General features: G+C 44.4%; 1 protein-coding gene across 9 annotated transcripts in view; it reads right to left on the bottom strand.

Moving 5' to 3' along the window:
• Window positions 1-15,395, bottom strand: part of LOC143331478 (apoptosis-stimulating of p53 protein 1-like) — a 43,073-nt gene that overhangs the window by 7,765 nt on the left and 19,913 nt on the right. For 2 of the 9 annotated variants that reach the window (XM_076748380.1, XM_076748381.1), the window contains exons 1-11: window positions 12,618-12,894; window positions 9,130-9,225; window positions 6,693-6,749; window positions 6,325-6,445; window positions 5,911-5,990; window positions 5,656-5,823; window positions 5,424-5,564; window positions 5,130-5,325; window positions 4,615-4,758; window positions 512-579; window positions 8-206 (exon numbers count right to left, since the gene is read on the bottom strand). In XM_076748380.1, the coding sequence (XP_076604495.1) occupies window positions 8-206; window positions 512-579; window positions 4,615-4,758; window positions 5,130-5,325; window positions 5,424-5,564; window positions 5,656-5,823; window positions 5,911-5,990; window positions 6,325-6,445; window positions 6,693-6,749; window positions 9,130-9,225; window positions 12,618-12,719 (1,372 nt within the window). In that variant the 5' untranslated portion in view covers window positions 12,720-12,894. Of the gene's footprint in view, window positions 1-7; window positions 207-511; window positions 580-4,614; window positions 4,759-5,129; window positions 5,326-5,423; window positions 5,565-5,655; window positions 5,824-5,910; window positions 5,991-6,324; window positions 6,446-6,692; window positions 6,750-9,129; window positions 9,226-12,617; window positions 12,895-15,395 lie in introns of those variants that run through there. The other 7 variants (XM_076748375.1, XM_076748377.1, XM_076748378.1 and 4 more) reach the window with 5 other exon arrangements.

Raw genomic sequence — 15,395 nt, 5'->3', positions numbered from 1 at the left:
AAATTACCTTGGCTCGCATTCGGAGGAACAGAGATACGTTGCTGTATTTGTTGTGAAGAGGAAGATGATGAAGAGGAGGATGAAGTGGCACTGGATCGGGGCCAGCCCAGTGTACCAGGGGCAGAGCGGGGCAGGGAGCTGGTGGCACAGTGATGCCCTGCCGCCTGGTGAGTGGCACTGGGGTAGGTACCATAACCAGAGGGGTGCTGGTGGGAGGGAGAGGCAGTGAAATGAAGACAATTTGAAAAAGATTTTTCCAAAGGCTGATGGCATAACTTAATTTTTCTGTGAAAACCTGCACGACGGTTCAAGAAGGAGATTTTTCTCCTGAGACATTTGAGTTGAAAAGTTCACACAGGCATTTACTGCACTGGTCTTCAAAGAGGGAACCAGGGTCCCATAAAATAAGCCGAGGAGGCCCTTAGCAAAATGAAGATTATTTATATATATATATTCTATGTCATTTAGTGGAAATAATCTATTCCAGTCGAGTGTAGAAGCAGTACAGTACCTGTTCAGGACTGTTGGTCTTCCAATCTGACACACTCTTACTGATGCTAGGCCATGATGCTTCATTAGCTAAATGCAGAGAAGGGGGGTGGGGGTATGGTGGTGTTGAGAAAGGGACAAAGGTTACAACAAGAAAAGCAGTAAAGGAGAGGAAGACACAAAGACAGACACATGAAGGAAGGACAATGAGTAAAAAATCACCACGTTAAAGACGGTTAAAGAGGGAGGAAGGTTAGAGAGCAGGAGGCACTGGTATGAAGGTGTATGTTACACTGAGAGGAGGTCAGATTCTAAATAGTCACCCAGATGTTTTCCACTAGTTGTCATTTACAGCATGTCGCTCCACTGACACCATCCAACAAGGCAAAACAAATGACTCAAATAAAAATACATAATTATCCACTTTACTCCAAGAACAACATGCAAACAGTGCAGGTCAGACTGCACACATGACGACCTTTGCTCTGATATGAACCCATTACTTAGTACCACATAACAATTACGCACTATTTGGAACAGACTCAAGTTGTCCAGTTTATTCTTAATTCGATCTGACAAGTGTGGCTTTGAATGGTTTTGCCTCAACGCAGCAAATGCTGTAATGCAACAAGACAAGCATTGAATTGCTTTATAAGCACTCCGCATGTTCAGATGAGTGACTGCAGTGTACTCTCCACTGCAAACATGTGCCAAGCAGCCTGTAAACTGTACAGCAATGGGACCAAAATGTATGGGTGGCGAAGTTGTTGTCACAGTAGCATCTGTATCAGGTAATAAACATTCATAGCTACTGACAATGCAGTCATAAAACTGACTTTTGGGTGCTGCTCTGCTATTTTTTACCACAATAATGAACCAAAGCTGTTGGCTTGAAAGGTTGAAAACTGACTTCAGCTAAAATGCTAAGAAAAAGAAGCCTGCTAGTTATGACAAGGAGCAGTTTAACACAGCCTCTGTCTGCACAGAGGACATGTTACATAACTAACTGGCACACTTCAATGCAGCACTAAGGTCACACTACTGGTCAGTCACTAAATCTTGATCCACTGTTGCCTATTAACTTGTGACAATCCTGGAGGTCAGCGGCCAAGCTTAATGCTATACGCTTTAACAGCAGGTTAACCTCGCCTCACTTCCGTATGCAATAAAGACGAGCTGAAAGGATGGGGGACAACATGCTGCACTGTGGGGCTGGTGATGTTTAGTAGAAAATGTTTAGTGGCACAAATTTAAACTTTGACCTGATGATGGTGCAAGAAAAGTCAGTGGATCACCAGAGTTATTACAAAAGATATTTCCAAGCAGATTGACTGCTGCGCAGACTGTCATCCTTAAAAGAAGCCTGGCTGAAAATGATTGAGAAAGTCCATTGTGGGACATTAAAACTCCACTACATGTCACAGTTGGCTACAATTCAGCGTCCATTATCAAAGTATCATTTTAAGCCGTTACCTAACCATTTGGCCTAGCTGTCGGTGGTACAGCCACGTCACAGTTTTGGCACACTCCACACTAATACTGATTAACTATTGAGCCAGGGAGTCCTGCAGTCAGTAAGCTGTGCAGTGAAGCCGCTGACTGCCGCTGTAACCTGCTGACCTCAGGAGGAAAACCATCACGACAGGAAACAAACAGTCAGCTCGCTCTGTGCGAGGTGGAAACTTGGCCACCTGCCTGAGAGCCCAGATTAGAAGAAGTCACTCGGTGTTGTAGAGAAAAGACAGTTGACTTTACAGCACCGGCACCATCACAGCACACTCTGATGCAAAAGCCAGTTTAGGTTAAGGCTTTTAAGAAACCTATCACCACGACAAGATTCAATGTATTTCACAGCCTCTGAATGTAATTTCATCTGAAGCACTGTGAAGCTCTCAGTAACACTGTGAAACCTGATCAGGAAAAGGAATTTTGGGAAATATGCTGAGTCGCTTCCTGGACAAGAGTTAAAAACAATATTGCCCTCACATCTGTCCTCTAAATATAAGACTACTGCCAGCAGCTGGTTATCTTAGCTTATCATTAAGACTGTGAGGAGGGGGAAAGAGCTACCCTGGCTCTGTCTGAAGGTAACAAAATGCTTCTATCAGCACTTCTAAAGCTCATTAATTAACTAGACAAGACTCCAGGAAGCTGCTGAACCTGGAAACAATCTATACATAACCCCTGTAAAACGTCAAACTGTTGTTTTTACACTTAAACAAACAAGATGCAACATGCTAAAATGAGTGAGCTTTAAAGAACAGAGCCAGGCAAGCTGTTTCCTGTTTTTATGCTATGCTAAAATAAGCTAATCAGCTGCTGGGCACAGTTAAACTTCTAGTGTACAGACAACATATATCAAAAGATTAATCACCATATAAGTTTAATTCAATCTTGAGGACTCTCCATGAATAAAGAAAGGATTCCCTTGTAGTTCCTTGCTGTGATTGTTGTTTGCTGTAAACATGCTGGAGACTGCCTTGCTCATGCTGTGTTAGCATTCATACACTATAACAGATATTCAGTCTTAACATTTTTTACAGAACCTTAATCTCTCTGCTGACAGCAACAACAGCTGCCATGACCCCACAAGCCCCTTCCCTAAAATCTCTTGTTATCTGACTCACACAGGCACACACACGCGCACACACACACACACACTGTTCAGACTGTATATAGCTACAAGTTAGCGTATCTCAGACTTCCTTTCATTCATCTGTTGTGCCTGCCTGCCAAGTGGACTGTTGACATGATTTACGAGTGTTTTCCACGTTACATAAGCTGGGACAATAAATAGAGCTGTGGCATTTGCTTTGGCATTCAAGGGCACAATGGGATTTGTTTCAGAGCTGGTTCAGGACACTTCACTTATACCCAGTAGTTCAATGAAAGGAGTTAAAAATCTTTTGCTACCTCCAGCCTGCGTGTACTGACATATTACTATAAGCAAAACAAGTGTCTGACGGGCACACTGCAGCATGAGAGCGGCCCGATACAACATGGTCAGTGGTTAATGACACAAGGTTATGTTGCGTTCACACGGCTGATGCTAATAAGTTAAGCTAGTGTGATTATTAACCAGATTCAATCATGCGCCATGATTGTTGCCACTCTCATGTTTCCCACGAAACAAGGGGAAGCAGTTAGCTTGGCTCTGCGCAAAGGAAACAAACCTCTAAAACTCACTAATTCAAATTTAATTTAAAACCTCAAGAACATGTCTGGATTCCAGGAAGTCACTGTGCTGATCCAAAATAAAGTAATACCAGGCATAAAAACACAAGTGGTGGCGTATTTTTGGTTCCAATGCACAGAGTTACATTGTCTATTGTCCTCTGTTTCCATTCTTGGTGCTAAGCTAAGCTAACAGGTTGCTGGCTGTAGCTTAATATTTATTTTAGAGTGGTGGTGGTGGTGTGAGTGGTGTTGACCCTGTTATCTAACTCTTTGAAAGAAAGCAAATTTCCCAAAATTATTCCTTTAAGTCAATGGAATATTATACTGTGTGTGGGGCGTCTCTGACGGTGAACGTACCTTTGGTTCAGTTTGTCTTTGGTCTCAATCATACATAAAAATATGTTTATGTCTTTTTTTTTTCTTTTTATCTCTGTCTTATTTCCATGTTTGACACACAATAACATCAAATGTAACATTTACTTAACGACACACATTCTAACTTTGGAGCTTTTTTTCACTGGAGCTGACCTTCTCACACCAGGTGGAAATATGCGAAGGAATAATAGAATACGAGTCTCAGTCCAGACTGTGGTTTGCCCTCAGTTTATTTTCTTGTGCTGGGCTTCCTAACACTGAGCAGCTGCTGGCTATCAGATGTCGTGTCTGTGTCTTTATACATACGACCTTTACAATTTGAGGTCATTTTCTGTAGTTGATTCGATTATGTTCTCGGGGCCATCTGTTCTGCAGAGTTTCAGCTCCACAGCATTCTTGGTTTGAGTGCACCCTTTGATTTTCCAGCCCAGTACTCAAACTAACAGAATGTCTGCCTTGTAATTAAGGCTGGATGAAACACTTAATAGGCCCACTACACTTTAAGGTAGGTGTGAGGAAGCAGGTGTTGCTAATCTATCGCTAATGGTAATGGTGAGGAAGTTTCTCTTGCACCTTCCAGAGACTCACTGTTGTTACTGTCGCCCCCCTGAGGGGACTGAGGTCCCTCCCATGTCTCAGTGGGCTCTGACAGGACGATGTCTAAATCTGACACTTTCCATTGGCTGGGAGGCTTCCTGATGCCACTCCTGTCCTCCTCTGCATGCCCACGCCCGCCACGAAAGACAGTAACAAGACACCAACCAGACAACCAGCAAACAACATCAACACCAACATCATCATGATGACATCACAATGGTGTCAAAAACAGTAAGAGGAACAGTCACAACAGCAACCACCACCACAACATCAACACGTGACAAAACAGTAATCACAAAACCACCAATAACAGTAACACGTCACATGTAAGATAACAACAACAACAAATAAGGGAAGAGGAAAGGAAGGAGCCAACAGACAGGAAAAGGAAATAGACAGCAAGTTAGAGCCCAGACAGAGATTTAAGACTGAAGAAACTCTGAAGAAAAAGACGGCAAACAAATTGATCTGAGTAAGGTAACTCTACCAACCTGAGAGGGAGCGGATGTGGCTGAGTGGGGTGGGTTTGGGCGGTGGGTCAGCTGACAGGGGGTACCCCGCCTCCTGTCTCCCCTCTGCTGGAACCTGAATGTAGGGGCAGACAGCCGCAACCCGACCCGAAACTCCACCACCTGGATGGGAAGAGGTCTGAGGGGAGGAGAGGCCTGCTCCATTCATACGACTCAGCTGCAGGGATGCAAAGACGGACAGATAGAATCAGACCTACAGTGATTCCTCCCTGTACGTAAAAACAAGACATCTACGATGAGAGGTCTGCTGTGTACTTCTGCTCTCTTCTTATGCAGTCGCTCTCTCAGGTCGCCGATGCGTTGATCCATCACTGTCACCTGGGCGTTCCTCTTGTTCAGCAGCTCCTTGCTCTGGGCCAGCTTGCTGCTCTGCTCCAGGTTATGACGGTTACGAGCCTGAAACACAAAGCATTAAAACTCTTACACACTGTACAAACAGCTCATGCCCAGAAGAACCTGAATGCGTTCATTTGATGGTGTCATTTACCTGCAGCTCCTGGTAGAGCTTCCTCAGTTCCAGGGCTGCAGGACCAGAGAGGGGTGATCCTTTCTGGCCAGCGGGGGCCCCCTGGGACCCGGTGGGTGTCCCCTGCGCCGGTGCAACAGAGTGCAGCTGAAGCCGTCCTCTCCTCAAATCCTCCAACTGCTGGGTCAGCTGGTAAAACCAAACAGAAAGAACTTAGCAGCTCGCCTGGTTGATTTTGAGCGTCACAGTGACACATCCCTCGACCCTCCACCTTACCTGGTCCACTCGGACCACAGCGGACTGCAGCTCTGCCTGTTTCTCCTGAAACAGGCTGCTGACATGGTCAATCTCTGCAGCTGCACACACAAACCAGGAGAGGGTGGAGAAGTACAAATTAGACTGACACATTCGCAGTAAATTGAGATGGCTGTGACCGTGTTTGCATCTACAGCAAATGTACAAGAGCCAAAGATATTTGGTTTATATTACATGTTGTAATTTATTCGCTTTTGACTCCTCTTGGAAAAGACACAGTGACCATGACATCTATGTTCGGCCACATTTTGCAGAAGCTTCCCTCATGCAGTAGCAGCAGGACTACGTCACTCTTCACTAATATTCTATAAATATGTAATCCTAAACTGCAGTGCTTATAATCCCCAGTGGTGGGCTTCATGTGCTCAGGCTCACAGAGGTTTCCGTTGATCAGTTTACTGTAGTCCACTTGTCCTCTCATGGCTCGGATCTTCTTCAGCTTGGCTTCCTGTGTCTCCACTCGCTCCTTCAGCCGCTGCAGCTTCTCAGCTTCAGACTAAACAAGAAGAAAATAAGAAAAGCTAAACATTCATTTGCATTTTCAGCTCATTTTTAGTCCACTTTTAATGTGGCAAAAACAAATAACCGTGTTTCCATAACTTGAATAAACAGGCTATATTTTCTAGATACCTTGCTGTACCCAACTCATAAACATTCAACTTCAATAACCTGCAAAGGAGTCATGACTGACTTCCAGAACACTTTTAAAGACTGACAGGAGACAGACAACATATGGAGCCCACCTGTGTCTGACCCTGGTTAGATCTGCCTCCCTGGTGGAGATACCTCAGTCTCTGCTCCTGCAACAAAAGAAGGTGGGAACATGTAAAAACCTGGGATCCATTTTGAGCTGGCACAAACATGAGGCCAGAACCTCTCTTTGGGCTGGGCTCAGCTGAGAAGAGGTGACGAAGGCTTTCTTTGCTTCAATAATGGTTGAGCCATAGCTGGATCAAAATTTGATGGACGTTATGGAGTCATTTACTTCCTCTGTAAATAATAGATGGAGCAGCTTTAAAGGCAGCAGGAATGTACCGTATGCTTTTCCTCTGACGTGCTATATGGTGTTTCCAGCTTTGAGCCCAGTGCTGTCCGCTTGCTGTCTGACTCTTGAACACACACTGAAGTTTATTGGGTTTCAACAGCTTCACATTCATCAAGTTGACATTTAGAATTTCTTTGTACTGGATGACAAAGCTGCTGTCAAAGAAGGAAGACAGTAGAAACACTGCAGTTGCAGGGCACACACACGCTGTGTCTGTGATAATGGCATTGCTTCCTGGTGATCATCAGTTAACTGATATTTCATACAAACACGCTTCACTGGTTTGTACCACTTTAAGAAAGATGAGCTACACGACCAGTTCACTTCTGTTTGATGTGTTTTTTTGCCGTCAGAAAAGATAAATAATGACCACCTCTGCACATCCATCCTCCACCCACACAGGTGTTTTTCTTCATGGCAGGAGAAGCACAGATGGAGTTGGTAACAGTGAAAACAGCTGCATTCCATTTAGGTGAGCCTGTTTCAGGGTTGGGATTGTGCTCACTGTCATAGCTCACTGGAATACTTGGTGAAACTGAGCCATCGTTCTAAAAATTCACCTGTGCTCCTCCATGTCCTTCAGGACATCATGTCATCCTCACCCACCCACCTCCAACCTGAGGTCTAATTAGCCAGTACATGAAAACACCTGTGTGGGTGTGCAGCGTCTTTAGCACAACTGGTAAGGGAAGAGTAAATATTGAACCTTTTCATGCCTCAAAAGCATTCTGAAAAATGTAACACCCTGTTGAAGTGATACTTAGGGCAATACAGTGATGACAGAACAGCTCCGAGCTGTAACACAAACCTTTATCAGCAGCTTGATGTTTATATGTAACACTGAAAATGTCATTTCTCCTGACTTTGCAACACCCTGACACCCTTTCACCACGTCTTGTAAAATTTGAAAAATCTAATCATAGTTAATCATATATTTGCTATTGATTTTCATGTATTTTGCACATACACACATTAGAAGGCAAATAGCACAGAGAGAGGGAATAAACAGAGACAGAGAGAGAGAGAGAGAGAGAGAGAGAGAGAGAGAGGGAGAGAGAGAGGTCTGCGGTGTGTGATGCTGACTGAGGCAGTTTACACCTCTCTGTATCGTGCTGGCACATAGTACAGCTGACCTGTGTGTCTGTCTCAACACACACACACACACACACACACACACACGCGCACACACAGAGGAAGACGGAAATGGAATGTTGGCAAAAGGCCTCCCATCATTCACTGGCAACACGCGCACACATTCACACACACAAGCTAATAACACATTACATAACCGAGGCTTGTTTCATTACATGGACAGTGCAGGAGTGAAAGTGCTTGTAGTAGGTGCCAGGAGCTGTGCTTTGGACTCTTTCTTCCCTGGAAGTGGGTAATACACGCTGCAATATATTAATGTTAAGAGGATGGAAACTGCAAGACAAGGAAATGCTTCAAAGGTTACACAGTGGAAGGAAATACTCGGTAGCTGTCGTTTAGCAGGGAAATGTCTGCTTTCCAAAATGCTGAACATCAGCAGAAAGTTGCCAGATAAAAACACGAGCGCCACAGTTGGCTTTTAAAAACCCAAACTGGCTAAGTCAAAGTTGGTGGTTGAAATTCTTTCCCTGCTGAAAGAATTTTTATGCACTTCACACTGAGGAGATGCTTCATCGAACGAATGGAGGGACTTAAAAGAACCTGATTTTTTTTCCAGGTTTCCTGGAGTACAGCTCTGCTCCAACTTCCCAGCAGCTGTGGCTCCCCAATGACCTCATTTCCTGTCAACTCAATGGTCACTTCCTAATGTGGGACTGGCCATGATCTGCGTGTGTGTCTCTCTCTCTTTCTCACGCACACACACACACATACACACACAAAAGGTGAATGGTATTGGCTCTAAGACGGAGCCGTTCTTTCCTGCCAGTCCTTAAACCCTGACCTTGATCACATGTCCTGTTTCCAAGGAAGACGTATGAGCCGTGATCCTTACACGCACACACGCACTCAAATTCCTTCAAGGCCGTCGCTCCTGGGGCCTCAAAGTCGACCTTTTCAGACAGACTCTAATGTAGATAACCTTACACTAACTGACAGGCAATCCATCCAGCAGCCCGGCGTGTGTGCGCGCATGCCTGAATTACCTTGGCGACCAACATCTGTTGCTGAGCCTCTATTTGTTGCTGCTGTCTTGTCGCCATTTCCTGGAGCTCAGAGAGGGTCAGCTCCACACGGGGAACCTGCAAAGACACACAAGAACACACACAAATGAATATATTAATAGAGTATGTCCATAGCATGTTTTCCCCTGTGTATCTCTAATCATTGTTACTGACGAGATGAAAACCCAAACAGTGACAGGAGATAAATGCCAGGCTTGAGCGCACAGCTGCACACACACATCACCTCACACTTTAGGTCATAGAGCACCTTCAGTGTGCTACAGAAATGTTATTAGGTTAGCAGCTGGTGGCCTTGGCAGGGTGACAGAATTATAGCATTGGTGCAGGGAAAATATCTGGAATCCTATCTGGTCTGGTCATTACAGCGCTGTGACACAGACATCAACATCAGCCGGGAGAAAAATCTAATCACGCTGATCATTTGACCCATATTTCACTATCAGAGGAGGGTTTTATCGAGGTGGCCACACACCAGAGCAGCGTGTTATGTAGCTGTGTTTGTGGATGTTCTTCAGAACAAACATTTCTTTGATTGTAATGTGTAAGGGGGTGGGCTGAGGTGAGGGGAGAGAAATGCCTTTAGCAGACAGCGGCGGATGGTTTCCACCCTGCCACATCCTGCTATTGTTTATGCTCATTCATGGACACACACACACACACACACACACACACACACACACACACACACACACACACACACACACGGGCACACTGCACCTGGTCTGTAATGATGATTTTCAGGATGCAGTGAAGCCAGACAAAATGAAAAAGTGACACATTTGTTCAAATTATTCAAACCCCGGTTGTTTCCACATGTTATCCAATGGAAAAACATGTTTGGGCCACGACACAGTTAAACCACCGTAGAACATGCTGACAGCGTGAACACTGCACAGCTCCACGCTGCATCAAATAAAGCTAGAATGCAGAATAGAATGCAGTACAACGGGAGAATATTAAGTCTTGCCTTACAAAGCAGATCTTTGACTGTCAGCAAACACATGAACGGCTCAGTACATTATCACGATAACTTATTCAATGACGTGTTAATTCACACACATTGCAGCCCTTCAGACCAGACATGCCTGGATGTAGTTTCTAACTGGGATTAAAACATACTCAAATGAATGCCACCTGGAGTAAATCTGCCATTTGTAGTTATTATGAGACCAATGATTAGGGTTATTGTGACAGATTATAAGTGGTTAATACATACAATACAGCTGAAAAACAGGAAGGGGCCTAAAATGAAACCCTGAGGAACCCCTGAACTAATAGGTTTTAAAGAAGTAGTTGTGTCTGTTTGTGATGAGAGAAAGGACATTTAGGGGCCACTCCACCCAGACTGACAGAAAACACAAAACCAGCTGTTATTTGAGTGGGTTTTGAGATCTCTGTAACAGTCTACTGCCAACACCCCAATGCACTGGAATTTGGTATGTGGTACAATAAAAAATTACAATTGAAAATCACAAAACAAACATTTTCATCTGAAAATAATGTCCCAGAAATAAAACCTCCTGTATCCCTGTCACAACATTTTGTTTTGCACTTAAGCAGTCTTTGGGATTTAAGGGGTCTTGGCCTTCAAGTTTAAGGGCTTGAATGACATCAGGGGAACTTCATTCAGAGCTCAATTTCTGAGATGAGAGAGAAATTGTCTCAAAAAGCCTGGGGATTGCAGGCTTCAGTCAATTTGGGTAAACGCTGAAAAAGTCTTTCCATATTTCAGTGGAGACTTTACTGCCGTGACTCAGGGAGGAGCTGATGAAAAACTCCATTACCCTCATCTTAACCCCGAGGGTTATGGCAATTCTTCGATATGAAATCAGGGAAATAAATTAAACCCACCATCCATATGGTGACTCAGGGAGTGGAAGCTCTAACTCTGGCACCATTAGCTCATCGCTAAATATCAGTATCTGTGATTAATGACACTGGTAACCACGCTGTGCTACGGACAGCATCACTGCCTTCAGGCTGACTTACATAATTCTTAAAAACACAATGCAGACACACAGTATTCCACCATAACGCAGACTAGATCACGTTTTAGACCATAACATTATGCACATTACACTGGTTTTCCAGTCAGTGCTGCCACATGTCATTAGCTAACTGCTGACTTGTGGGATTCTGCAGATCCTCATTTTGAATATGAAGAGTCTGCAGATGCAAACCGACCTCCTGCTAATGCACTCTGGTCCAGTGCTGTCACCTTAAAGGAGACCAGACCAGTGTGATTGGAATCTCTGCGAGCACTGACGCAGTGGTTAATACATAGATCAGAACGTGGACTCCTGGCACTGATCATTATAAGCTAATGACAACCTTCAGAAATGGAAATCTGGTTTCTTCAACATCTATCATCATACACCTTGAAAGAAAACAATACAATACAATCATGTGCAGATGGACTTGTATGGAAGCAAAGAATGGCCACAATAATTAGAATTTTAGTGTGAGTGTGATAATTAACTGCTAGTGAATATGTAATGCGCAAATTTTAACTGGATTTATTGTATTAAAATAATTTGAAAACCATTCTTTAAGTGGTCTGAATTCCCCAATTAAAGCAACATTATGCAACTACTTCACACTGACTCGTACGCAGACTTGTAATAGGAACAATGGTGCCTCTTTCATTTCCACTTCACACCTGTCCTGTCCGTTATTTGGGTGGGCGGATCCCACGAGAAGTGCGTGATGTTTCACAGCACTACGTCACACAGCAGCTCTGGTAAATCGTGGTATTCTCAGTGCAGACATCATGCAAGACCCTAGCCCTAGCTTTACAGCGGGTAATTTCAAATTTTGGATAAAATTAAACAAGAAAATAATAATTAACAAAATTTGACTGACTGAATTTGCAAAAGCCTGACAACACCTTTAAAACCTGACATCATCTTGTGAATCGTATAAATTCAGATGGATGATTTTATCCAAAAAGGCATCAAGATTCAGATCCTGACACGCTTTTCCTTCCATATACTCGCATCATAAAGATGTATTAAAAAGGTGAGTGAACAGAATTTTGTCAAACCCTCCACTGAACGAGAGCTTCTTCCACTGGTCACAAATCCTTGACTCTTGGTCATCAACATATTACAGATACGTGGTTTTTCGACACACTTGCTGAATGACTTGTCTTAAAAGCCCTGGGCTAAAGACCACTCATCAGTCAAAACACTGTGGCCCGTGGCGTGACGTTGCTGTCCTGGGATTATCTGTTGATGAAGTTCTTACCCTCTGGGCACTGCTGTGATGATGACATGCATCCTACAGCGACTGAAAAGTTAACAGTTCGCCCGGCACTTAACACCGCTGTCATGCATTTTGCTGCTCACGCTGTTAACACTCTGTACAACATCCTGCGGACCGCGCGGCTGCGAGCCCCCGGCTGACATTAACATGCAGTTTCTACCAGCCTCCCGCTGTGCTGTATTTACCTGCAGGCTGTCCCATGTGATCCTGCAGGAGCGGACTTTAATTTTGCTGCATTGTCCTTCAACAGTAAATTCCTGCACCAAATCCACCTCATTCCACTCCATCCTCACAGCCCCTGAGAGGAACAGCGGACCTTTATGGTTTCAGCTGGAAAAATGTTGCCAGAGGCTTGAAAGAGAAAAGCTCGGAGGGGGGAAATGAGAGCGATCCTTATCACAACTTTCCCTCTCGTCCGCCTGGCGATGTGCTGTGATTTACGACACTCTCTCCCTCTCCCTCGCTCGGCCCACGCTCCCTCCACTCCCCCACCTATTCCTCTCTCTCATACACACTCTCTCTCCAGCACTGGTGTGTTCTCATGTGATGTGTGAAGCCCGCTGATGTGACACTGCATTCAATTGTAACAGCAAACAAACATGAACACCTATGAACTGGTACAATAAGACAGAGGGATAATCATCAGCTCCATCCCTTTTTTTTCCACTCTCCTCTTTTCTCTTTTCTGTATCAGTTCTGTTCTCTTTCCCCTTCTCATCTTCCACCTCTCATCTCTCCTTCAGTATCTCCATCCTTTTGTTTATCCCCATCTCTTTCTCTATCTGCATTCCTTCATCTCTCTTTCTCTCACTCCTTGTCATCTCTGCAGCTGGCTTTTTGCTGCAGCGACATCCCCTCTCTCTCTCTCTCTCTCTCTCTCTCTCTCTCTCTCTCTCTCTCTCTCTCTCCCCCTCACGCCTCCCTCCCTCTTTCTTTCTCCCACTTTCTCTCAGAAGGGAAATCACTGCACCACAGCCTGATGGGGCACTAGCTGCTCTCAATCAACCTCCGCCTTCGGCTCCAGATGTGTATTATGAGGAAGATGATGGCGATGATGATGATGATGCTGGCAGATTAATGGCCGGGGCAGCGTGCACGGCGATCTCGTGGCACACATTCCTGCCAGACGCGTCCAGCGACACACACACACACACACACACACACACACACACACACACACACACACACACGGCATGCATGTATGTGCGTGCACGCGCGCACACACACGAGTAACAGCTGACTCCTGTTGTGTCATATTGTCCTCTTCTTTTTCTCTGTTTCAGTCTCTGCAACACACACGCACGCACGCACGCACGCACGCACGCACGCACGCACGCACGCACGCACGCCCAGTGACATGTGACTTAACTGCTGCGTCACCCATTTTCCCTTTCACTCTGCAAAACAGACACACATCTGTCTCCCTCAGATAGACACACACACACAGACACAGACACACACACACACACACACACGCACACACACGTCCAGTAATGAAAGTAGAGTTTCTGCCAGTGCTGCTGTTCTGGGTGCAGGCATCTGTGGGTGTGAGTAGGCTTTGTGTGTGTTGGCTGGACATTCGCAAACAGAGCTACAATTATGATCAGGACTATTAAAAGTTGTTCATTGTGGTTTTTAGAACTGAATGTAACATATTATTGTTGTTGTTGTTGTTGTTGTTGAAATTGGACGACACTTTCAGTCGAATTCAGCAGGTTTTGAAGGCAGAACTGTTTGAAACCTCCACACTTGGACTCTTCTCAGGCTCTTAATATAGCATTTACACCACCAAAGGGCATTAATATTCATTAAACCTACTGAAACCCCCAGCTTTAAGATTATTTTGGGACCATTGCCAGCACTTTAAAGGGAAAACATTCAGTATTTATTTGGCCAACAGCACTAAAATGAGGAAAACACAAGCGTCATGTTGATGACTGAGTGATGAAACATGATCACATTCACAATCAGAATGTCTGGTGTTAATGACCGTGTTTCTATGAAGCCTATTTATTCAATTCAGCTTCAGCTATTTTCTGGCTTTTTGGCTCGCAACTCACTTCACAATATGTCTCATATCATTAATGTAATGGAACAAAAAGAAGAAGATATTGACAGGGCGCTGGGTTGGCAGAGGACTGATGATTAGCAAAGCCTTGTGTCATTTCATTTCATTACAACTAGGCTGAAAGTCGGTTCTTTCAGTTCCAAAGTAATAACTCTGTGATGAAAGCCTTGTAAAAGCTTCCATTTGTCCATTTGTTTTGTGTTTCCTGTAACATTATCCTACACTTAGGAGAGATTTCCTTGGATCGCTTGCTTTTCAGTAACAGTGGTTTTGGCCTTATAATAAAGCAGAAGACCTGAGGCACACATCGTCTGAACTTCATTTTTTTCCAGCCACAGACCATCATCAATATCATGGACGCCCCTTAGGAGACAAATTCCTTCCTATAACCACAGGGCCAATACCCTATAACAGTATGCTGTCTGGATACAGGCATAGTGTTGTTTTTGTAACGGCACATCATCAAATCCCCTTTTACACTTAAAAAAAAAATTATTATTTCATGAGTACAAAGGACAAAGAAACTCCTCTCTGATCCGAAGCAAAAAACTGTCCCACTTTTATGACAACTGGGGCATGTTCAAGGCTCTGATTGGGCTATTTGTTGAAGTCAGATCTGGCAGCACTGGTAGAGCTGCTTACAGGCTTTTGCAAATTTTCAGTCCCATCAGAGCGGCATAACCCTCTCCTGTAGCATAGTGGGACTGATGCCATACATCCAGGGTGTGTTGTGATGTTTAACTGTGAGGGTTCACTGAGGACAGGCAGCTATCATGGGCCATGTGTGAACTTTGCTTTAAGAAGCCCTGTTAAGTGCTTTTATCACTGAACGTAATTCCATTTAACGGGTGTTAGATTTTCAAGTCACTTCAAAGGTGTTATATTGCTAACGAAC

The sequence above is a fragment of the Chaetodon auriga genome, chromosome 14 (genome assembly GCF_051107435.1).
Source record: "Chaetodon auriga isolate fChaAug3 chromosome 14, fChaAug3.hap1, whole genome shotgun sequence".
Classification (NCBI taxonomy): domain Eukaryota; kingdom Metazoa; phylum Chordata; class Actinopteri; order Chaetodontiformes; family Chaetodontidae; genus Chaetodon; species Chaetodon auriga.
This window is presented reverse-complemented; position numbering and strand designations above follow the sequence as displayed.